Source organism: Haliotis rubra, unplaced genomic scaffold (assembly GCF_003918875.1).
Source record: "Haliotis rubra isolate DU_JTF1 unplaced genomic scaffold, ASM391887v1 Scf114, whole genome shotgun sequence".
NCBI classification, from domain to species: Eukaryota; Metazoa; Mollusca; class Gastropoda; order Lepetellida; family Haliotidae; genus Haliotis; species Haliotis rubra.
The window spans coordinates 1,110,599-1,135,988 of record NW_025765048.1 but is presented as its reverse complement, the minus strand read 5'-3'; the positions used below and the strand labels follow the sequence as shown (position 1 = coordinate 1,135,988).

The following is a 25,390-nucleotide window of genomic DNA, read 5'->3' as shown; positions in this document are numbered from 1 at the left end:
TAGTGTCAGTTTGTGTCAGATCTGGGTAGGCAATAGAAGGAGGGTGACTGGAAGACGTGGATGAGCCTGAATGTGGTGCCTGAAAACCAAACATAGTTAATATTTGAATGGGACTGGTATGATCTCCCTAGAAACCGATCAACCCTGACATATACATCTTCTGTGTTTATGTGAGCGAATCTGATAAAGTGAATGTTTTTAAAGCCACAACCACTCCAATCAGTTACAAGGGACTACTGTGTAGGATAGTTTTCCGCAACTTTTGCTTGTCGTAGGAGGCGACATACTTGGACGGGTTGGCTGAGCTAGTGGAGTGTGCTCCCCAGGGCGTGGATCGTTCCTCTATATATAGCCCGGGATTCACCGCGATACTCGATAATATATATGCTGCAAGCATTCAAATTGAATATGTAGGAGTGTGGCGTTTGACGACAAAAAGGATAAGATATCATCGTTACGAACCCTTACGTGGTGGTGGTGTGATAAGCAGAGCGGAGAATGAACGCTTTGTTTTAGTAAAGTACTGATTCTAGTTTTTTCTACCACCCAATCGGGATTCAAACCCAAACCCCAGAAAAGTACTAGAATACGAACTAGAACTAGAAGTGCTTATTAATAATACGTTAAATGTTGTTCTGGGCATGTAACTTTCCCAAAGGTTTTCCGTGTTAACGTGGGTTTACTGAAGCTGTGTCTCTTTACTATACATTTTTTTCAAAGCAGATTTTGACCCTGTTGTTACAGAAACATAGGGAATGTGGACCTGTTCTCTGGGGGTGTGAGCGAGCTCCCACTGCGAGGGGCAGAAGTAGGGCCCACATTCGGCTGTTTGATTGGTCTACACTTTCATCGTATCAAGTGGGGCGACCGCTTCTGGCATCAAACTACTGACGAGAATATCGGCTTTACACATGGTATATTCTACTGTGCTCTGTTTCATGTGATAACATACTGGAGATATCTTAGCATCTGGCTATCGAACTCTCAACCCACAAGATACTTAAGTTATATTGCTAGTTTGTTTTGTTTTCCCCATGTTATAAGGGGCTAATGAGAAGAGTTGTATTACTGTAGTCTTGTGTAACCGTTGTGTAACACTTGATAGGTCTCTTGTAGTTGAACATTTGGCATAGCAGCGATCTGTAAGCCATCGTTCTAGATACCTTATCAGAGAAACGTGCAACTGTTTTATCATCTGAATTTGGATACCAAAGATTGACAACGTCTTTGAGAGGCAAAGCTGGGAAGAACAAAGCGTTATATCGTAGGAGAGCCATCGAAATTGCATCTCTCTGATTTGCAGAGCTTGTAACTTAACAGTCTCGCTCGCATTAATTTCGACACTGAGCACACTGGTTATAACTGTTTGTAAACTCAAAAAGTTAGATGATGAATAGAATCTAATTCTCGTTGATTCTGATATCAAGTATTTCAATACGAGCCGATTACAGGCTACACCGCTTGTCTGATCTGTTATCGACCATTCACTATGGCGAGATTCCCAATACCTCAGGTAAGAGCGGAATCAGATAATATGGTAAAGCTTAAAATTTCATTTTCCTTGTAACTGATGTGTCAGGGACGGATAATGTTGTGCTCCGATTGAAAGAGTCACGTGGAGTGACACATTGTCCACGTTTACATGTTGTCAGTATTGTCAACAAACGTCCACGGACTCAATGTGAGATTATGTTAGAGTGCGCCAGTGCAACAACCGAGCCGCATCTATTCAGGGTCAATACATGTTGACTTGTTATTCTTCCAGCACAATACCTTGAAATACAGAAGGTCCGATTGTCCAGAGTGTTTTGTGACAATTCTCATGTCCGTGGATTTCAACCGAACGTCTTCAAAGTTGATTCGGGAAGGTAATACACATTTGCCACACCTTTTGTCATTTCACATCAGAATCTATGGAACTATTGACGCTTTTAATGAATTCTATTTACCATTTGTCTTCATAATCTGCACACTGACGTATATTTTTTCTGCATTTACTACATCAGACGATAGCATCATAATGTGGACTAATTTTTAAAAGATAGAAAAAGAAAATGTTTCAGCATCAAAGACTTCAAGAATTACAAAAAGAAGTAGCTCTTCTCTTTATGATTCGTTCACCTTCACGCTTGTATTCCAGAAATCCAGTGGTCGATTGTTCCCAGCTACCAGCTATGGACCTTACACAATGGGCAGAGCACTGACGTCATCGTGGCGTCCTGCAGGCGTCGGACGCCGAATTCCGGGACATATTCTGTAGTGTGGCTTTGAACGTGTTGATGTATGTTGGTACAATAAACATTAGCGTCGAATAACATGCATTGTCATTCTTTCACAGAACAATTTCGTGGGTATTATCATGTTCTGAGAAGGCATGGATATTATTTCGTATTTTCTCGCAGCTATCTTATACATTTTAGAATTCTCACTCATCGTTGAACTATGCCAATGCCTGTATGAAGAGGCCCAAAAACGAAACGGAAATGATTACTCTTAATGATTTGATGACCGGATTCTCTTAGCAATATATAAAGAATTATATCGTCTAACTCTGCAACTAGTGAGAATTAATTCCATTACACCGAAATCGCAACACACATTTATAAAGTTACTAGCCACATGTGATACAGAATCGATGTCTCTACCATTCATTCACTGTATTTGCAAAAAATATAGGCCATCGACCCACATGGTCGACAATATTGGTCCATATAAATAGATGAATAAATCACACCATATCAAACAAGGATGTATAATCAAACCATACTTAAGGCAGTCATATTGCATAGATGTACATGTAGCATTGTTTCCATACAATAGTTTTATAGTCATATGTCGCAAAATGTCATTCTTGGGTTTATTCCATAGTATATGAATGCAGCAACATTTCTAGTTACAGGATCATTTTCGCAAGACATCAATATGTTGAACTTTTGAAGAGTTGGGTTTACATAGTATTTAGCCGGAAGGAACTGTTTCCTGAGATCATCATACATCTTTCACACTCTAGCAACAATAAAATTCACTCTCGACATACTTCTGTTAACAAATACAACATGTTCTCTTGTCTCGAGGGATTGTATTATATCTTCAAGTCACTGTATGCAGTGTATGGGAACTGCATCTAAATCATGTAAGGGCACGACGAAATTTATCAATTGAAATTACTGAAATATATGAATAAGTATCAAGTATAGTTTTTTTTAAATAATGAATAAATAAACATCTTGAACTATTTGTTAATGGTGAATGCCAATCTTGTATCTATGAAGATTGTAAGCGCCAAAGAAATTAAGATACAAATGAATCAGGGAAATAAACTTCTTGTTGTTCCCATTCATATCAAAGTCCATACTTATACCAAAGAGACTTTATCTTAGAAGCCCAATTGATATTTCCATTTGTAAGTGCCTGGAATTGCCTATCATAACACTCTCTAGGATACCTATATTCAGGCATGCTAATAACTTACACCAGTAACTAACACAGCGTTTAAATGCATACATATATAGAGAGGGCATCTCCCACATTCGCCTCTTAACAGTATAGACTGGCGTAGTGTCCTTAACTCCAAGAAAATGCTTACATGCTAAAAGGTGTACATATGTCCCTTCTAGTACATTATCTTCCAGCAAACATTCACTGTCAGTAGATAAGCGGGTATTTCATTCTGTTTTAAAATCTTGGTATGTTTTGCAGTAAGGCACAGGGTTGACTGTATAAGTTTGGAAGGGTTAGGTGCCAATGGCCTTCACTATGATATACTTTATCAGTTTGGAAAAAGCTACTTCTCTTCGGGGTCACGTTGACCCAGGATGATATATTCTTTGTTGAAACCCGTTTACTTCCACAAGCACGGACATCCCTCTGACAAACCAAAGGTTATAATTCGGGACTGGGGATTCGAACCCATGACCAACGAGCCCGTTCACTGCTGAGAGGCTTTATTCTGCACAGTTAATCGTGACGCCTTAGATCTTTGTATCCAGCATATAACGAGAAGCTTATTCCTTTATCTTCCCATCAATAAGGGATAGCCTCATCACATAAACAGTGAACATACCTAGCGGGCATACTGAGATACTGTAGACAGGCCTATTGTGCTGCATTGAGGACACGGTCATTACGGGATGAACCGCTGTATGCACCTAAGTTTAGAGGCAGTTAAAATGATTTTGAAATCAGGTCATTTAAACATAAACTTGCCAACATACTGCGACATTGCAGTGTATATATTCTAGATGGTATTCATGGAACGTCCGATTTACAACCCTAATCTCTTCCATGCTTAAGTGATCACACCGACAAGGACTGCTGGTCTAGCAGGGAGTCCGAAAACGGAGACTGCAGGGAGAAAGAGATTTTAATTATGTATGCCATAAAAATGAAGGTGGATTAAAGGAAGTACTCTTGCATGACCGACATGTATTTGTATGGCGGTAGAAATGTTCTACCGAATTCTTTATAGGTATGCGTACAGAAATCACTTGAACTCCTTCTAGATGTGTGGTGAAGTTATAACGGAGATTATCTTTGTTTCATGCCCTCAAATTATCTTTTTTCATTCTTTCATATTATCTTTGTTTCATCCATTCTTTCATATCATCTTTGTTTCATTCTTTCATATTATCTATGTTTCATTCTTTCATATTATCTTTGTTTCATTCTTTCATATTATCTGTTTCATTCGTTCATATTATCTTTGTTTCATTCGTTCATATTATCTATGTTTCATTCTTTCATATTATCTTTGTTTCATTCTTTCATATTATCTATGTTTCATTCTTTCATATTATCTATGTTTCATTCTTTCATATTATCTATGTTTCATTCTTTCATATTATCTTTGTTTCATTCTTTCATATTATCTGTTTCATTCTTTCATATTATCTTTGTTTCATTCTTTCATATTATCTATGTTTCATTCTTTCATATTATCTTTGTTTCATTCTTTCATATTATCTATGTTTCATTCTTTCATATTATCTTTGTTTCATTCTTTCATATTATCTGTTTCATTCTTTCATATTATCTTTGTTTCATTCGTTCATATTATCTATGTTTCATTCTTTCATATTATCTTTGTTTCATTCTTTCATATCATCTTTTTTCATCACCTTGTTTTATCCTTCCATAGTATCTTTGTGTCACCCCCTTCAATTATCATTGTTAATTCTTTCATATCATTATTGTTTCATCCTTTCACGTACCTTTGTACCTTCAAAATTCAAAGAGCATCATAAGAAACTTGCTTTAGGAGAGTTAAACATAGAAGGCCTCAGTTTTCTCAATATACTGCAGAAACAATAACGAGGACATTTCCAACATTGGAGAGACGTCAGTGACAGAAACGATGTCCGATGCAAGTCTCAACTTGCATATATGAACCATATGTTCATGTGTTTCTAGGGTGAAGATCTGCCATGCCTTTGTGTGTGTGACGAACACCTGTATCTATTAATGAGTAATAAGCACATTCTTATGTTAAAAACGAAATAGTACAAGCAGAGATTTCTCATAGAAAAGGTTTTGTCTCCTTCAGTTACAACGTATTTGTAACTTCATTCTACTGTGTATACGATTAATAATGCTGTAGGAATGGGCGCTTGGTTATCAATGGTAGGCTCTGACATTAACATTGTCTTGAACACACAACACTAACTTAGTGTGGAGTAGGAGTAAATATTGTTTGAAAATATTCTCACTCCAAGTGAATGTTGAATTTAGTTGGACACCACGTGTCGAGTTCCAACCCTCATTGTATGGTTTACCAGGGGCGGATACAGCGTTTTGAGAAAGGGGGAATGCACACTGTTGAGAAAAGGAGGGGTGCACACTTCATTTTCACCCGAGTTTCAATGGTCATTTAACAAATTTTCAGCACAAAAGGGGGGGTCCACAAGAAGCAGAGAGCACAACCTGCGTTCATTACTCAAACTTCACACAGCCTGCATGCGCACTTCAACTGTAGAAGAGTTCAACTATATATTTCCAATAATTTCATCAACATGCACGATAAACCAACAGTGCAGCACATCTCTAAAATTAAGCGACAAACACCTTTCCACATTCATAATAAATATCTGCTGAAAGCAGAGTCGGTTGTACAATTGTGAATATATAATGAGCATATATTCGTATCAGCAATTTTAGAGGTGTACGGTGGCGTTTGTAAACAAATGGAGTCTGGACCAGACAATCCAGTGATTGTCACCATGCGATACGATGACAGACCATGTAACATTAATGTTATTTATGGGCTATTTGCAGCTGCGACTCGTTATAAAGTGTCTTCCAGCAGGTGAAATACTGAGTCTATCCACAGGGGCTCCAGGTCCAAACTGATGTAGTGCTTCATGAATATTCGGGTTTATCCTTTAAAGTATTCGATAAATGTGATCAAATAGATCACATACAAAGATATTGTTTGACATTTATCGGGTGCAAATCCCAAACAAAGAAATAAAGTTTTACAATATTAAACAATAATCACTAAGAATATTGTGGAGATCTGACATGGACAAAATACCTCAGTTACGGTAATGAAGTATAGGGATTTGTTTTAACCCAGTCAGATGTTACTTAGAATTCAGGATTCACAATGGACAATGTTTGTCCCACATTTATGGAACCATGCATTACAATATTGCAGATATTTCTTCAAACCCGTACCCGTGGGTTGTTTCAGCCAGCAGTAAAGATGTTAATCTGCACCACTGTGGCCAGTCCTGATGAAGCCGACACGCTGTGATATAGCTGGAATAGTGGTCATAGGGGCGTTAAACTAACCTCACTCATGCGAGTATGACGTGTCTACCAAATGTTTCTGTTTCGACCAATCGTGGACGACCTGTTAATAGCTTACTTGGTGACCATTCAGAGGAAGATAATAAAGTAATTAAATTCATGGTGTTAAATATATTTAGGGATTGATGGTTCCTCATTTCTCAGTAACTTTCTGCCAGTGTGTGTTTGTCCGAGGTCACAGACTCGACACGGGGAACACAGGTAAGTCACTTAAATCTTCTAATTTGGGGTGAAAAGGGGTTGTCAACAAATGACAGTTATAATATAGTAATAGATGCGATATACCTTCTTAAATAACGTCTCATATTCATGTAATAACCACGTTTCCGATAAAATAGTTGCAAATATGTTTTGTTGCGATATTTCCGACGTTTTGAAGCATGATTGCAATCATTTAGCACAATATCATGGATGGCCTGACTTCCTCTGGGATTGTTACTTAAATATGAAGTCACCTGAGTAAATGGAAACATCCCCCAACATCTTGACACTGTTTGATAAAAAACCTCGTATCCTCGTGTATTTTCGTATCGTACTCGAAGAAGCGCTCGTAATACAACATGTATTCCTAATGTGATATTTACGACCCACAACGATTTCGGCTTATTTCTCTATGCTGAACATTAAATGTATGTGTGTAGTTAAGCAGTCATGGAAGATTTTCAAATGTGGTGAAACACATCCAATAGTGAACACAGACCAGCAATGCTTCTTCATGAATATAGGGAACGTATGTTTGTAGTGATACACACACGCTCGGTAAACGTTCACTACGTTTATGAAATACAGATCAAGGAATGGAGATGACAACCCAGATGTGAAGAGTCGCATGACATAACACATTATGCATTCAATTCTTGCATGTATATTTAAAGGGGACAATAATCCCAAACCTGGCGTCAACTGCTTGTCGTAATTAGTGACTTGTGTCAAAATGGGATTTTTCCGGACAACAATTAACAGCAATATTTTTGCCACTACGCTTCATTTGACGGTGTTTATGGGGGACCAATCAAATGATATCTAGTCATATTCGTTGCTTTGATTATTTTCTTGCTATTCAAAACAGTTTTGTCGTTATTGCAACTTTTTTAAAATACGAAATTACCAGGTTTTTGTCGTTACTTGGATTATTTTCGTCATTTCCAGTTTCTTTAAAAAGCACGAAACTTCAGATTTCTCCCGAAGTAACGAAAAACGAAAACTTTACTAGTTATTGAACTAAACTTTAAACTACGGAAAAATAATGGAACTTAGTCGAATATTTCCAGATATGACACTTAATAATTGAAACAACGAGTATTTAAAAATAATTTGAAAATGACTGGTGATACTATAAGGCATGTATGCGTATCTCTTTGCAAACACCTGGTTTCACTGATTGTCAATGGTCCATTTGTATATTTTCCAAGCTTCTCGCCCTTTACAAGAGTGTCTGAGGATAGTCAAAACTGTGCTCTTCAACTGACATTTTGTATCCACATAGTACACCCTCACGGTTGAGTGCATTTTTCATGACTTTCGGAATAATATTCTTAGTTTATGAAGTGGCCGCATCCTAAGTATGTTGGATTAATAGAGCAATAAACAACGCATGAAAAACTACAAAGACAGTCAGCACAGCACGGGATTGCCGCCTGATGCTCTTTACGATGGTTATGTAACAGTGTACGGGATCGGTCGCGTGACGTGGTTTGGGCATGCGGTCAGTCCAGTTGGTATCAGGGTCACGGTAGGTCCCCACAGCAGATACTGTGGTCAAATATGTTATATGGCACTGTGTAGACGGATACTGTTAACAGTTGCCTCTCTGGTCCTCTTGAAAGATACGACACTGACATACATAGATGTGCACTTGTAAATATTATCATACACGGGCTAAAGCACATAGTGCCACTTGTTCAATATAAGTCACAACCTATTGACATAGTGTCACTTGTTCAACCTACGGGACACAGCAATACTTGTACAATGTACGTCACAGGAAAGAATATTTCAACGCAGTGTGTACAACCGTCTGTATTGATCAATAGAAATATTGTGTTGATTATTGATACCGTTGTCAACGGATGAATGGTTTCAAACATGTCACACACATATCAAATGATTCTTCAACTAAGATTTACTGATACAACACACTTGATATGGATATGAAACTTCTCTATTGTATACAGGCGACGTTTCTGCTCTGATACTTGCCCCTTCATCAGGAGAATGAAACGTCGTATGTAAATAATAAACCAGAATCGTCGTGTGTAAATAATAAACCAGAAACGTCGTCGTAAATAATAAACCAGAAACGTCGTGTGTAAAAATAATAAACCAGAAACGTCGTGTAAATAATAAACCAGAAACGTCTTGTATAAATAATAAACCCAGAAACGTCGTATGTAAATAATAAACCAGAAACAGAAACGTCGTATGTAAATAATAAACCAGAATCGTCGTGTAAATAATAAACCAGAAACGTGTAAATAATAAACCAGAAACGTCGTCGAATCGTGTAAATAATAAACCAGAAACGTCAGAAACGTCGTGTGTAAATAATAAACCCAGAAACGTCGTGTGTAAATAATAAACCAGAAACGTCGTGTGTAAATAATAAACCAGAAACGTCGTATGTAAATAATAAATCCAGAAACGTCGTGTGTAAATAATAAACCAGAAACGTCGTATGTAAATAATAAACCAGAAACGTCGTGTGTAAATAATAAACCAGAAACGTCGTATGTAAATAATAAACCAGAAACGTCGTATGTAAATAATAAACCAGAAACGTCGTGTGTAAATAATAAACCAGAAACGTCGTATGTAAATAATAAACCAGAATCGTCGTGTGTAAATAATAAACCAGAAACGTCGTATGTAAATAATAAACCAGAATCGTCGTATGTAAATAATAAACCAGAATCGTCGTGTGTAAATAATAAACCAGAAACGTCGTGTGTAAATAATAAACCAGAATCGTCGTGTGTAAATGTAAATAATAAACCAGAATCGTCGTATGTAAATAATAAACCAGAAACGTCGTGTGTAAATAATAAACCAGAAACGTCGTATGTAAATAATAAACCAGAATCGTCGTGTGTAAATAATAAACCAGAATCGTCGTGTGTAAATAATAAACCAGAATCGTCGTGTGTAAATAATAAACCAGAATCGTCGTGTGTAAATAATAAACCAGAATCGTCGTGTGTAAATAATAAACCAGAAACAACGTATGTAAATAATAAACCAGAAACGTCGTGTGTAAATAATAAACCAGAAACGTCGTGTGTAAATAATAAACCAGAAACGTCGTGTGTAAATAATAAACCAGAATCGTCGTGTGTAAATAATAAACCAGAATCGTCGTGTGTAAATAATAAACCAGAATCGTCGTGTGTGAAAATAATAAATAATAAACCAGAAACGTCGTGTAAATAATAAACCAGAAACGTCGTGTGTAAATCGTCGTGTGTAAATAATAAACCAGAAACGTCGTATGTAAATAATAAACCAGAATCGTCGTGTGTAAATAATAAACCAGAATCGTCGTCGTCGTGTGTAAATAATAAACCAGAAACGTCGTAAATAATAAACCAGAATCGTCGTGTGTAAATAATAAACCAGAATCGTCGTGTGTAAATAATAAACCAGAAACGTCGTGTGTAAATAATAAACCAGAAACGTCGTGTGTAAATAATAAACCAGAAACGTCGTGTAAATAATAAACCAGAAACGTCGTGTGTAAATAATAAACCAGAAACGTCGTGTGTAAATAATAAACCAGAAATCGTCGTATGTAAATAATAAAAACCAGAAACGTCGTATGTAAATAATAAACCAGAAACGTCGTATGTAAATAATAAACCAGTCGTGTGTAAATAATAAACCAGAAATAATAAACCAGAAACGTCGTGTGTAAATAATAAACCAGAAACGTCGTGTAAATAATAAACCAGAAACGTCGTGTGTAAATAATAAACCAGAAACGTCTTGTGTAAATAATAAACCAGAATCGTCGTGTGTAAATAATAAACCAGAATCGTCGTGTGTAAATAATAAACCAGAATCGTCGTGTGTAAATAATAAACCAGAAACGTCGTGTGTAAATAATAAACCAGAAACGTCGTGTGTATGTAAATAATAAACTAGAAACGTTGTATGTAAATAATGAAGAAGTTGCACTTCCATATCAAGTTTGTTGTATTGCCCTAACAACTTCTAAATGCCAATCAAAACTCTTTCATATTTTCTGATTTTGTTAACCTGCGTGTTTTCAGCCATGGCGTTCCCAGCAGTGACATACATCCTTGCTGCCTTTTGTCTGTGTGTCGCCGCAGCTGATTATTATGATGATTATATTGAAACTCCCAATGACCAGTTTGGTGAGTAATGGCTTTTTATATTGTCACATTAACTTCTCCTCTAGTTTTGTGAGCGTGGCCATTGTCAAATCCTCGAAATACACGTGGAATGTAGTAAGACTGAATTCATTGTTTGTGTGATAATGTCACTACTTCCGGTCACAATACACTGTGGTGTTTTTCGGGCCTTTCAAAACACCAGACTTCTCATATTAGTAAAAACGTCAAGATGTGTTTAAATCTGTAATATTTCACGTGTCATGGTGATATTAGTTTGTTTATTGCCATTGTGATAAATCTACTCTTTGTCAACTTCCTATTTTTGTTACCAAGGAAACATAATCGGCCATGACCGTATGTCCGAGATTGCTGCTATGAGATCCACCAAACTGGGATATGGACTAGGTGGCCAGTTCGAGAAGATGAACGATCTTTTCACATCCCCATTTGGATTTGGTGGCCTGAACTTCGGACATCGGATCTTTAAGCGACAGTGAGTGGGACTTGATTCATTCCAATATTTGTCGAATTCATAACGTCATCGCCTAGACAGCTCAACTCTCTATGGAAACAGATTTCACTGTGTGGAAAATACAAAATAACGGTGACAAATATTTGCATTGGAAATCAATAATAACACCAGGCGTTGCACAAGACGCTCACAATTGTATAAATTAATAAGTTGTTGCCCTTGCGACGCAATAAGCGGTACCCCTGTAAATGGCATGTAGCTAAAGTGCAACATAACGATGGCGTCAATCCAGAGATTGCAAGGAACCACAACTTCCAGATTGCCGTCCATAAGGTCTGTATGTGTTAAAATCGACAGGTGTTCCATCAAACAACAACGAATTAACCCTGGACCGTGTCTTCCCTTTTGGGGAACCTTCCATGTATACAGGTTCAACTCACTTGTATGAATACAGTTCATCCTGAATATGTGTAAATGTCCGAATGGAAAGATAACTTCTCCCAACATTCCATGATTTCAGGGCTCCAGGATTTGGTCCTGTGCCAAGTTTTGATGAAAAGGCATCTTTCGGTCCCGATCCTTTCCACAACGATCCCTTCCAAGGCAGTTTCGTCTCCACAAACGACAAAGTTAACTTCTTCAAAGATTCTGACAGTGGATTCAAACCCCAGGTGAAGATCAGCTGCTCAGACAGGCCAATCCAGTGTGACCGCCTAGCCAAGTTCAGAACCTATGACGGTCACTGCAATAACCTCGCCCAGCCCAAGTGGGGGGCAACAATGCAGCCCGTAGCCAGGTTCCTCAATCCCGTCTATGCTGATGGTGAGTAGGACCCTTCAGTCTGTATCAAGGTGGCAGGGGTAATCCAAGTGGGTAAAGTCCCGTTATTGAGCAGAGTTATGCTCCCTGGGCCTGACAGAAACTTAGATTAAATGTTAGCAGGTAATTAATTCAGCCATTACACGCTGAAACATGCACACCAAACTTTGATATTACCTGGTCATAAAAGTGAGTGAGTGAGTTTGGTTTATGCTGGTTTTAGCAATATTCCATCAATATCACTTCGGTGGACACCAGAAATGGGCTTCACTCATTGTACCCATGTGGGGAATCGAAACCGTGTGTTCGGCGTGACGAGCGAACGCTTTAACCACAAGGCTACCCCTACGCCCCTGGACATAACAGACTGTCGGAACCTGTTGGTCCTTGTTTCGAACACGCAATCAGGGTGACGAAAATTGTTCATTTATATACATGGGACTTACTGTTGATGATGTTGACGATGCGATTGATGTTCATGTTGTTGTTTATTTTGACGTTTCCGTAATGTTATTGGTGTCATTTTTGTTGAAGTTATTTGTGATATTTCGGAGAACGTTGTGGGTTCCAGGAACATCTCTCCCTCGGATGTACAGTCGTGTGAAGGACCCGAACACTGGACGCTACCCACTCCTCCCCACCCCCCCCGCTACGTCAGCCGCCAGATGCTGCTCCCCGACGACGGCGACGACAAGCACCTTCCCGACATCAGCAACCTGTTTATGCAGTGGGGACAGTTCACTGACCACGATATGACCGGCACACCAGTCTCCAAAAGTACTAGACGAAAATATTCACTGTTTTCTCTTGTAAAGAATCTCAGTTACCAATATTCTGACGCAGTGCTATATTTAAAAACTGAAAACAAATTTCACCCTTTTCAAATCATATATTCCATCTATATTAGTATATCAATGAATATTACAGCAGGTGCTTGTACGAGGAATAATTAGGATACTAAGGGTAACGCTGAGACAGGGTTGAGATAGACCCTTGAAGATACACAACAGTTAATACTCATCGGCGACCTTTTTCAAAATAGAGAAAACATTTGTTCCAGAACATGTATTGGAAAAACTAATACTGACTCATGTGCTTTGATCTAAAAATATCTTTTCTTGAAATAGTGAACAGATATGTTGCCTCTAACAAATTTCGATCACATTTCTTTGATAAGCCATTTGTATTACAGCTACCAGTGGGAAAGACCTTAAATGTTGCAACAATGTCAGGCTCTCTGATGACAACCCCCACCACCCTGATGTGTTTCAAGGGTAGGTCAATGTACACTCACACGACTATTATCGTACATGTTTTCGCAGAATGACAGAGGTCATTATGTAATTTGGCAAAATAACAGGTGTTTCAAGTTTACCTGTACCCGTGAAGATTCGGGTTAGAACTGGTCTTCAGCAACACATGCATGTCTTAAAAGACGACTAACGGAATCGGTTGACACATGTCATCGTATATCAGTTGCGTAAATCGATGCTCATGCTGTTGATCACTGGATTGTCTGGTCCAGACTCCAATATTTACAGACCGCCGCCATATAGCTGGAATATTGCTGAGTGCGGCGTAAAACACCAAACCAACCAAAGCCAATATACCTGTCATGACAGCCGTTCTGCCATGAGGAGAGGTGTTTCATCAGGTTGGCCGGTAATGCGAGGGGACATGTTTTGGGGGTTCTTGTTGAGTATTTCCTATTTTCTTTGCATAAATCATAGAGGTGGACCGTCCATTTTTCCGCTTCGATACTTAAGTAGCGTGTAATGTGTAGTACTATGATATGTTCGATACTTCTAGGAAGCCTTGTTTCCCAATCTACATTCCCCGGGTGATCGCCACTTTGACCGGACTTGCATGAACTTTGCCCGCTCCCAGCCGGAACCCAGGAAACTCATGTGTGGAGAAGGTATCACGTCAAATATTGCTTTACTAATGTATTTGCGTAGCTTTCAAAGGCTAGTGTGATGAACAAGGAGGGGAGTTCTATGGATGTACAACTTCTTTGTATGAGCGACGTTTCAGTGTAGCTACTAACACCGTTATCAAGCACTTGCTTATATCAATAATAAAGAAGTTGTACAGACATAGAACTCACCTCGTTGTTCACTTCAGTATCTGTTTGTTTCCATGTGTACATATGTATATGACTGGCCGTTGCTTTATCGTGCCACTGTTAATACCAAGTTATCTTGGAAAATATTGAGTCGCAAAACAACTGTCTCTCTTTCATCTACCACGTGACACACCTTCGATGTTACAATCGTTGTGTTACGAAACATTTTGCCGCCATAGCTTCGGTTTCATTCCCGAGTGGAATAGCACGAATATAAACATTGACATCCGATAAATTAACTTTTCATGAGATAGTGGGAGAGTCTAGTCTGTCTCACAGTCCCTGAACCACATTATTTTCCCTACTGCCTAGCCCTCTCTGCAGTGCTAAAGCTCCAAATAGAGGAAGTCTAGATTTCCTCAGGTTCAGGAATCCAGTGAGGTTCTGAATCCCCGAGGCTCCTTTTCAATTCAAATGGGTTTATTTGTTACTATCAAAATTATATATATTCAGAGACTAAGCATAAGTCTAGGGAGAGTCAGGTAGTGGGGTCGCTATGGAAACACCACTACACAGGTAGATGGGTACCAGGCAGGTATGATCAGAGCATAAACATGTGACAAACTGGCCAAACAGGTTACACTGACTGTATTATCTGAAATAACAACTATATTCACTACACAATATTACACCGTTATTTACACGTGGTATAAAATACCTGTTCTAATATATACACGCTTGATGTTTGAGACATTAATGTTCACATGACTTCGTCGCATAACCGAGAATGATATGTACATTCTGCCAATTTTTCATGGTTCACTTGAAGAGATAGAGTGATGTTTGATTAACAGTTTTTAATTATAGGAGATATAATATAGTCATAATATGTTTCTGTTCGTAACAACATGAGGAACATGAAGTAAAATATCCCGGATGTTATGTCACAGGGATCAGGGAACAGATGAACATGATCACCGCTTTCATTGATGCCTCCCAAGTGTACGGCTCCAGCTTCAAGGAGATGAGGGACATCAGAACATACCACCTGGGTGAGTTGGTTGCTTGGTTGTTGTTTAACGCCGCACTCACATAACACTCACATAACACTCACATAACACTCACATAACACTCACAAACACTCACATAACACTCACAAACACTTACAGGCAAGTGAACTGTTCGCCTGAAGAAACACGGGAACATAGGTACATGAGGAGTGAGTGAGTTTAGTTTTAAGCCGCATTCAGCAGTATTCCAGCTATATGGCGGCGGTCTGTAAATAATCGATTCTGGACCAGAGAACCAAGTGATCAATAGCAAGAGCATCGATCCACGCAATTGGAATACGGTGGCATGTGTCAACCAAGCCTGACCACCCGACCTCTTATACCAATATAGTATGGCAATCCCTGGTGTAGTCACGTGGTGAAATACTATGTGTGGGTTCGAATTCCAGGTTCCGGCTACAATTATAATCTGCGACAAAGCAAATCTGATTTCTTCGGATTCATTATACGACCCTCGTAACATACCCTACATACCCTACATACCCTACATACACTACTTGATATGTATTATTTTTTAAACTGCTGGAAGTTGCAGTGTTTACCAGGTGGCGGCTAATTATTCAAAATGCATTATCAGGACAGATGAAGGTTACGGATAAGAATCTCCTCCCCGAGGACGTCAACGCCACCTGCGTCAAGGACAACCTGGACGACTACTGCTTCAAGGCTGGTGAGTATGCCGCTAAGGTCAACAAACCGTGCATCTTGCCTCACGCCGCCTTCCACCAAAGTGTTACATCCGGGTTACCGACCCATAGCCTGGTGCCTTTTCTCGCCCTAAGCCTGTCGAGCGGCATATTCTGCACTTCTTGCCCTAAGATAGGTGGCAGGCAGGTGTTCTGCACTTCTCGCCCTAAGAGTGAGTGAATTTTAGCCGCATTTAGCAATTTTCCAGCAATATCACGGCGGGGGACACCAGAAATGTGGGGAATCAAACCCGAGACGAGCGAATGCTTTAACCGCCCTTCGCCCTAAGATAGGTGGCAGGTGTTCTGTGGTCCTAAGATAGGTGGCAGGTGTTCTGTGGTCCTAAGATAGGTGGCAGGTGTTCTGTGGTCCCTAACAGATACAATAATACGGTCAATCAGCAAGCAGATGTTCGTGTCTAGTTTCATCTAGGGTTCAGAAAAATGTAATGCCAAACTAGTTGGCACTGAACGGAAAAACATATGAAAAACGTATTGATAACTAATGTAGAACACCAAATTTCCAGGTGACGAGAGAGTGAACGAACAACCAGCCCTCACGGCTCTCCACACAGCGTTCCATCGTTACCACAACATGCTTACCCTTACCTTGAAGAGAATCAACCCCCACTGGGAGGACGAGCGACTTTACCGAGAGGCCAGGAAGATCCTTGGGGCATTGCACCAGCATGTCACCTACTACGAGTGGCTGCCCATCCTGTTGGGCAGGACATACATGAAAGAGTATGGTCTCACCGTCTCGGGAAGTGCTGACTTCCAACCCTACGGATCCAACATCTGGTACTATGATTCAAGCATGAATCCCACCATTATGAATGCTTTTGCTACTGCAGCCTTTAGATTTGGACACTCTTTAGTTCCCAGCAAATTTTCGATGGGTGGCCGTCGGGAGCTTCTGAGAAACATGTTCAATCGACCCAAGTTCATTCTTCAGAATGACGGGGATGGCGTGAACCTCATCTGTCGTGGTCTTGTGGGAGACCCGCTTCAACATCCAGACCATTTCTTCGCAACAGACCTCACTGACCGACTGTTTGAGGACTTCAACAACAAAAGTCTGGATCTGACGTCACTGAACATCCAGAGGGGCCGTGACCACGGTCTCCCCCCGTACAACGACTTCAGGAAGGCCTGCGGAATCCCCGCACTACAGGACTACTCCACTCTGAAGATCAACTTCCCTGAAAAAGCTAAACTCCTGTCTAAAGCTTATGGGTAAAGCATTTGTTTTGAATGTCGTTCCCCCATTAATATCTCCTCAGGCCGATAGTCTGGAAAGTCCCGTTTCGTTTTTAACAACTTCATATATATTCCTACCTTTGAAGGTCTGATTAAGAATTAGTCTACTGCAATTAATGCATTTCAGGCTTAGGGGCGCAGTTGGCGAGCTGGCTAAGGCGCAAGGCTAGTGATCCAGCGGGTTGAGGTGTCGGGATCGAGCCCACCTGTGACCGGGTGTAAAAACCTTTGAGTCAACTCTGTGTGCAGACTCTTTCAGCGTTGTCACAACCCCTAGTGTTCAGTACACTACCATGTGCACTTAAAAGAACCCACGACCCCGTTGGTATATGACCAGATGGTGGCCACATGAATACACCTAGTTGCGGGTACAGCAACGTGCAGTGAATTTGGACAAAGTACTGTGACTATGTGTCCCAGTCCACCCAGCTGTGAATGGGTACCTCGCACGGATGGGAAAGCCACACTAACTCGGTGCGCCTAGTGGCTGCAAGAGTTGTATACTCCCCAGGGAGTTGAGATTGAAAATACGATGTGAAGTTGAGCTTGACATCCAATGATCGAGGGAACAACTACCAGCGCCTTAAGCATGCACTAGTTGCCTGGATATGTGCGCTATATAAATATCCAATAATAATAATAATAATAAATAATAATAATTTCATTGTATCTCAGTTGAGTAGATGGATGCTTAACATGGATACTCATTAAATATTTTGGTCGGTTTTTGACAGACAGTGGTCTTAAAGCTGGACTCTTGCTGGAAGTAACAATAAACAAACAAAACAAGGCGAATGATTTTCAGCCACTTAGCTACCCACTACCCTTTACAATCTTATGGTGGCCAACAAAGTCAATCTTAAATCTCATGTATAATATCTTCCAGCAACATCGACGACCTTGACCTTTTCACGGGTGGAATCTCCGAGAACCCTGTTGCTGGAGGTATGGTTGGACCAACGTTCGCCTGCATCATCGCCGAGCAGTTCCGGAGGATCAAGTACGGTGACCGCTACTGGTACGAGACCCAGGACCGTTATACTGGTTTCACACTTGGTAAGTAATTCCACTGTCGTTGTGTACTGCATAGTATAATGTTCACGTCTGGTGACCGTAACGACGTTGATGTACTAGTGGTAGTGGTAGAAGAAAAAGTCGCAGACATTGCAGACAAGCAGAGAGCCAGACAGGGTAGCGTGTCGTCTTATGATGTGGGGTGTGACTTAGGATCACCAGTTGTCTACCTGACCACAGGGGCGATGGTATTAAGGATCACCAGTTGTCAACCTGACCACAGGGACGATGGTATTAAGGATCACCAGTTGTCAACCTGACCACAGGGACGATGGTATTAAGGATCACCAGTTGTCAACCTGACCACAGGGACGATGGTATTAAGGATCACCAGTTGTCAACCTGACCACAGGGACGATGGTATTAAGGATCACCAGTTGTCAACCTGACCACAGGGACGATGGTATTAAGGATCACCAGTTGTCAACCTGACCACAGGGACGATGGTATTAAGGATCACCAGTTGTCAACCTGACCACAGGGACGATGGTATTAAGGATCACCAGTTGTCAACCTGACCACAGGGACGATGGTATTAAGGATCACCAGTTGTCTACCTGACCACAGGGACGATGGTATAAGGATCACCAGTTGTCAACCTGACCACAGGGACAGTGGTTAAGGATCACAGTTGTCAACCTGACCACAGGACGATGGTATTAAGGATAGTTGTCAACCTGACCATCAGGGACGATGGTAGGGCGATGGTATTAAGGATCACCAGTTGTCAACCTGACCACAGGGACGATGGTATTAAGGATCACCAGTTGTCAACCTGACCACAGGGACGATGGTATTAAGGATCACCAGTTGTCAACCTGACCACAGGGACGATGGTATTAAGGATCACCAGTTGTCAACCTGACCACAGGGACGATGGTATTAAGGATCACCAGTTGTCAACCTGACCACAGGGACGATGGTATTAAGGATCACCAGTTGTCAACCTGACCACAGGGACGATGGTATTAAGGATCACCAGACCTGACAGGGACGATCACCAGTTGTCTACCTGACCACAGGGACGATGGTATTAAGGATCACCAGTTGTCTACCTGACCACAGGGACGATGGTATTAAGGATCACCAGTTGTCAACCTGACCACAGGGACGATGGTATTAGGGCGAGGTATCAGGAGTTGTCAACCTGACCACAGGGACGATGGTATTAAGGATCAGTTGTCAACCTGACCACAGGGACGATGGTATTAAGGATCACCAGTTGTCAACCTGACCACAGGGACGATGGTATTAAGGATCACCAGTTGTCAACCTGACCACAGGGACGATGGCGATGGTAAGGATCACAAGTTGTCAACCTGACCACAGGGACGATGGTATTAAGGATCACCAGTTGTCAACCTGACCACAGGGACGATGGTATTAAGGATCACCAGTTGTCAACCTGACCACAGGGACGATGGTATTAAGGATCACCAGTTGTCAACCTGACCACAGGGACGATGGTATTAAGGATCACCAGTTGTCTACCTGACTACAGGGACGATGGTATTAAGCAGGGTGCATACACCACCCAATAGGTTTTCATAAGATATCTCCTGACATTGTTTTATGGTACTTGAGAAGCTAGCACAGCGTTCTTCTACTGACAACAACACTGGGCAGCCAACGCAGACAGCCCTGATATATGTATGCTGAACGCAACAAGTATCGCCAGCTCTCTCTTGATTGGACCATTCATGTTTATTTCAGATCAGGTGAAGGAAATTAAGAAGTTTTCCATTGCTCGCGTCCTATGTGATGCCACATCCTCACAGGAAATGCAGACCAACGCCTTCCTTCAGCCGTCCTACCTGTGAGTACTTGTAGTGGTAGTAGCAGTAGCAGTAGTTGTCGTGGCAGCAGCAGAGGTAGTAGTAGTTGTTGTAGTAGTAGCAGTTGTAGTACTAATAGTGGCAGCAGTAGCAGTAGCAGTAGTACTAGCAGAGTAATAGCAGCAACAGAAGTAACAACATATGTAGTAGCAGTAGTAGTGGTAGTGGTAGTAGTAGTAGCAGCAGCAGCTCTGGTAGTAGCAGCAGTAGTGGTAGTAGTATTAGCAGCAGCATAACTAGTAGTAGTAGTAAGAGTAGTAGTAGTAGTAGTAGTGAGGTGAGGTGAGGTGAGGTGAAATTGGGCTTAACGTCTTGCTCGAGAATATTTCTCTCATATGACGACGTGCATGCATGTGTATGTGTATGTGCGGCTGCTTGTACTAGCCCAGACTGAAGCTGGTTTTATAGTGCTAGCCCTCTGAGCCGCATTGAAACATGAATACCCCACTCAGACACATTATACTGACTCCGAGCCGACCAGTCCTTGTTGTACCCATTAATCCCGAGCGCCAGGCAGGGACCACCAACAAGTACCATATTTTAACGTCTTTTGGTATGACGCGGTCGGGGATCGAACCCGCGACCTTCCGCTCTCCGGCGGACGCTCTAAGCACTACACCACGGAGGCGGACAGTAGTAGTAGTAGTAGTAGTAGTAGTAGTAGTAGTAGTAGTAGTAGTAGTAGTAGTAGTAGTAGTAGTAGTAGTAGTAGTGTAGTAGTAGTAATGGCAATTGCACAAAGTAGCAGTCGTTGGTAGAAATTGAATACGTAATTGTTACCCTGACCATAACGTTTCACTCACGACGTTTTCACAGCAACCCGAGGGTCCCCTGTCGCGATCTGCCGGATCTGGATTACACCAAATGGAGGGAATAGTCACGCATGCGCAGATCAACAGAATGAGATTTTGTCTTTGTAAATGCTAACACAGTTGGGTGGCAGAATAAACGTGGTATTGCCTATTGAATGTTTTGTAGACTGGTTATCTTGTCAACATTACCTTAAATATTGGAATCCCTTTGACATACTGTGTATGTGTTTTCTAGAATACCACTTGAAAGTTAGTAGTAGTAACAGTAGCTGTAGTAGCGGCATTAGCAGACAGTACTCTAGTCCTACTTGATCCACCCTACTAAAGACATACTGGACCTACCCTACTAAAGACATACTGGACCTACCCTACTAAAGACATACTGGACCCACCCTTCTAAAGACATACTGGACCCACCCTACTAAAGACATACTGGACCCACCCTACTAAAGACATACTGGACCTACCTTACTAAAGACATACTGGACCCACCCTACTAAAGACATACTGGACCCACCCTACTAAAGACATACTGGACCCACCCTACTAAAGACATACTGGACCCACCCTACTAAAGACATACTGGACCCACCCTACTAAAGACATACTGGACCTACCTTATTCTTCACTCCTGTTGGACTCTGGACTCCACGTCCTGGGCTTGTGGACTCACCCTACTTTGCTGGAGTGGTTGTTTGTTATGAGTTGTGCAGAGCGTTTGTGTAGTGATGGTTTCAGCTGAGTTCCGCCAGGCAGTATCAACACGCAACACTACGACCATGTGATTAGTCATATGAATGTTCCGTTGAGGTGAATAACATCCAAAAGAAAATCAATGCATTTCGACTTCAAAGTGTGATAATGGAAGTCTTGAAGTAGATATTACAGCCGCTTCGTATACTGTCTGCGGTCCCACTTGGTAGACGTTCTTGCAGTAGGAAGGTACACACAAATATGAAACATACAACTTCATGGATGACAACTATGTATATATACCTCTCATCATCTGGTGTATTCACTTTTAGCTTGATAACGTTGTAAGAATCTACATCGAAACGTCGCTCTATGCAATAAACAAGAAGTTGTCATCCATAGACTTATATGTTTCATTTTTGACTCACCAACTTCTGGAATGCCGATCAAACAATTAGTAAGGTACACACGCAAAAGACGGCTTCGAATCACATAGTATTTTGTGCAGCATGACATTTTTACGTCCGTACTAACGTATACAAGATAGAAGTTGACTAGACTATGAGTTACTTAAGAAATACACTTCTCTCTACCACCATGTATAGTGTAATAAAACACACTTTTGCCCTGAACTATTATAGTTAAAGCACGAGGACGCTTGCGTCCTACCCGATTCCAGATTCGTGATCATAACAAACAACTGACATGCATCGTGACGTCGCTTACATTGTGACGTAATGTAAAATGGTTCGATTACGAGGGGGACACTAGAATGGCGCAGTGACGGGATAACGTCATTCAATTGTTACGTCATCAAAAAACTATACCTTTATTGTCTGATAATGTATTTTTTTTCCGATTGTTCTAACCGCTAGGCATCTTAGAATATTAAATAAAGAATAGAGGTATGAGTGAAAACCCTTCTGAAAGCACTGTTCTCGCCGGCTTGTTGATATCTACATGCGTTATATTAAGGGAGATATCACACTGACATTTATCTCACCTTCATGTAAAATACTTTAATTTCATTGGTCAGTAACGGTTTAACAAGTTTCCGTGTCTGGAAAAAATATTACCGCTGCCACGGTAACCGTCAAGCTCTCCGCCGAGAAGCTGAAGCGCTAACAATCGTATGACGTCATAATATGACGCATGCCGTACCCAGTGTTCGAAACCATTCGATCAGCTGTTTTTGAGTTCACTTTGTACAGATTTATTTTACCGACTTGCACTGCTTTATTTAAGCTATTTTATACATTGAGTGGTTTGCACACCCAGCACAAACATAATAAACAATTTTTATAGCAGTTTTATGCTTGTCAGAATATGTTTCACTGACGTTAAAAATCCAGTCGAGAGGCAGACACCATTTTGTTTGCATGTCTTTAACACGATCTTTAACATAAAATAAAATGATTTTTGTACATTTAACATGGCGGTAAGTTAAATATGTTGCATGCTTCTCCCTCGGGTAATACAGTCTGATGCTAGTATAGGAAAGCACACACTCATATTAAATGGTGGCTAAAATGAACAAATACTCGACGGCGGTGTATTTGGTTGACTATTCGTGTTGCAGTGATGTATTTGGTTGGGTATTTGCACTGTGGTGATGTATTTGGTTGGGTATTTGTACTGTGGTGATGTATTTGGTTGGGTATTTGTACTGTACTGATGTATTGGATTGGGTATTTGTACTGTGGTGATGTATTTGGTTGGGTATTTGTACTGTGGTGATGTATTTGGTTGGATATTTGTACTGTACTGATGTATTTGGTTGGATATTTGTACTGTGGTGATGTATTTGGTTGGGTATTGTACTGTGGTGATGTATTTGGTTGGGTTTTTCTACTGTACTGATGTATTTGGTTGGGTATTTCTACTGTACTGATGTATTTGGTTGGGTATTTGTACTGTACTGATGTATTTGGTTGGGTATTTCTACTGTACTGATGTATTTGGTTGGATATTTGTACTGTACTGATGTATTTGGTTAGGTATTTGTACTGTGGTGATGTATTTGGTTAGGTATTTGTACTGTACTGATGTATTTGGTTGGGTATTTGTACTGTACTGATGTATTTGGTTGGATATTTGTACTGTACTGATGTATTTGGTTGGATATTTGTACTGTACTGATGTATTTGGTTGGGTATTTGTACTGTACTGATGTATTTGGTTGGGTATTTGTACTGTACTGATGTATTTGGTTAGGTATTTGTACTGTACTGATGTATTTGGTTAGGTATTTGTACTGTACTGATGTATTTGGTTGGGTATTTGTACTGTACTGATGTATTTGGTTAGGTATTTGTACTGTACTGATGTATTTGGTTGGGTATTTGTACTGTGGCGATGTATTTGGTTGGGTATTGTACTGTACTGATGTATTTGGTTAGGTATTTGTACTGTGGTGATGTATTTGGTTAGGTATTTGTACTGTGGTGATGTATTTGGTTGGGTATTGTACTGTACTGATGTATTTGGTTGGGTATTGTACTGTGGCGATGTATTTGGTTGGGTATTTGTACTGTGGTGATGTATTTGGTTAGGTATTTGTACTGTGGTGATGTATTTGGTTGGGTATTGTACTGTACTGATGTATTTGGTTAGGTATTTGTACTGTAGTGATGTATTTGGTTGGGTATTTGTACTGTGGCGATGTATTTGGTTGGGTATTTGTACTGTACTGATGTATTTGGTTGGTATTTGTACTGTACTGATGTATTTGGTTGGGTATTTCTACTGTACTGATGTATTTGGTTAGGTATTTGTACTGTGGTGATGTATTTGGTTGGGTATTTCTACTGTACTGATGTATTTGGTTAGGTATTTGTACTGTACTGATGTATTTGGTTAGGTATTTGTACTGTAGTGATGTATTTTGTTGGGTTTTTGTACTGTGGTGATGTATTTGGTTGGATATTGTACTGTACTGATGTATTTGGTTGGGTATTTGGACTGTGGTAATGTATTTGGTTGGGTATTTGTACTGTAGTGATGTATCTGGACTTTATGTTTCCTGTGTTTCGTAAGGTTTGGATAACTTTTGACATGATTTGTACAAATCAAAGTATAAAATGCAAGCTTTCTATTGTCCTGCAAAATATGTACAAAAACGACGAGAAAAGGTATCTACTGTATCTACGATGTTGTTGGTTACAGTGGTACTATGGCAGGAATCGTAGAGTGCTCTTAGCAGACATGTCACCACTCATGTAGCGTCACCACAGCCTAGGTTGATGCTGTGACGAGTGGTTCCCCGCCCCACTCCAATGTGGGCAGCTTTACGAAAATACCTGTGTACCCAGGTCACGAGGAGACAGGTGAATAACCTCAGGCACTCAACGCTCGCGATGTGTACAGAGTAACTTCAAGCTCAGATTGTAGAAGTGTTTAGTTGACACAAAGATCAACAAGAAGTATCTCGGTACACAATACCGAGGGA

The 25,390-nt window shown here is 40.5% G+C and overlaps 2 protein-coding genes across 2 annotated transcripts; both read left to right on the top strand.

Moving 5' to 3' along the window:
• Positions 1 to 13,770: 13,770 nt before the first annotated feature.
• LOC124253186 (peroxidasin-like) lies at positions 13,771 to 17,508 on the top strand. The gene is made up of 5 exons (XM_046686913.1): positions 13,771 to 13,779; positions 14,257 to 14,365; positions 15,463 to 15,564; positions 16,160 to 16,252; positions 16,796 to 17,508. Exons 1-5 carry the CDS (start codon positions 13,771 to 13,773, stop codon positions 17,506 to 17,508), a joined length of 1,026 nt encoding a protein of 341 aa, XP_046542869.1.
• A 918-nt stretch (positions 17,509 to 18,426) lies between these two features.
• LOC124253231 (peroxidase-like protein 3) lies at positions 18,427 to 21,363 on the top strand. Its single transcript, XM_046686961.1, has 3 exons — positions 18,427 to 18,584; positions 20,316 to 20,418; positions 21,254 to 21,363. Exons 1-3 carry the CDS (start codon positions 18,476 to 18,478, stop codon positions 21,312 to 21,314), a joined length of 273 nt encoding a protein of 90 aa, XP_046542917.1. The 5' UTR covers positions 18,427 to 18,475; the 3' UTR covers positions 21,315 to 21,363.
• Positions 21,364 to 25,390: the final 4,027 nt, after the last annotated feature.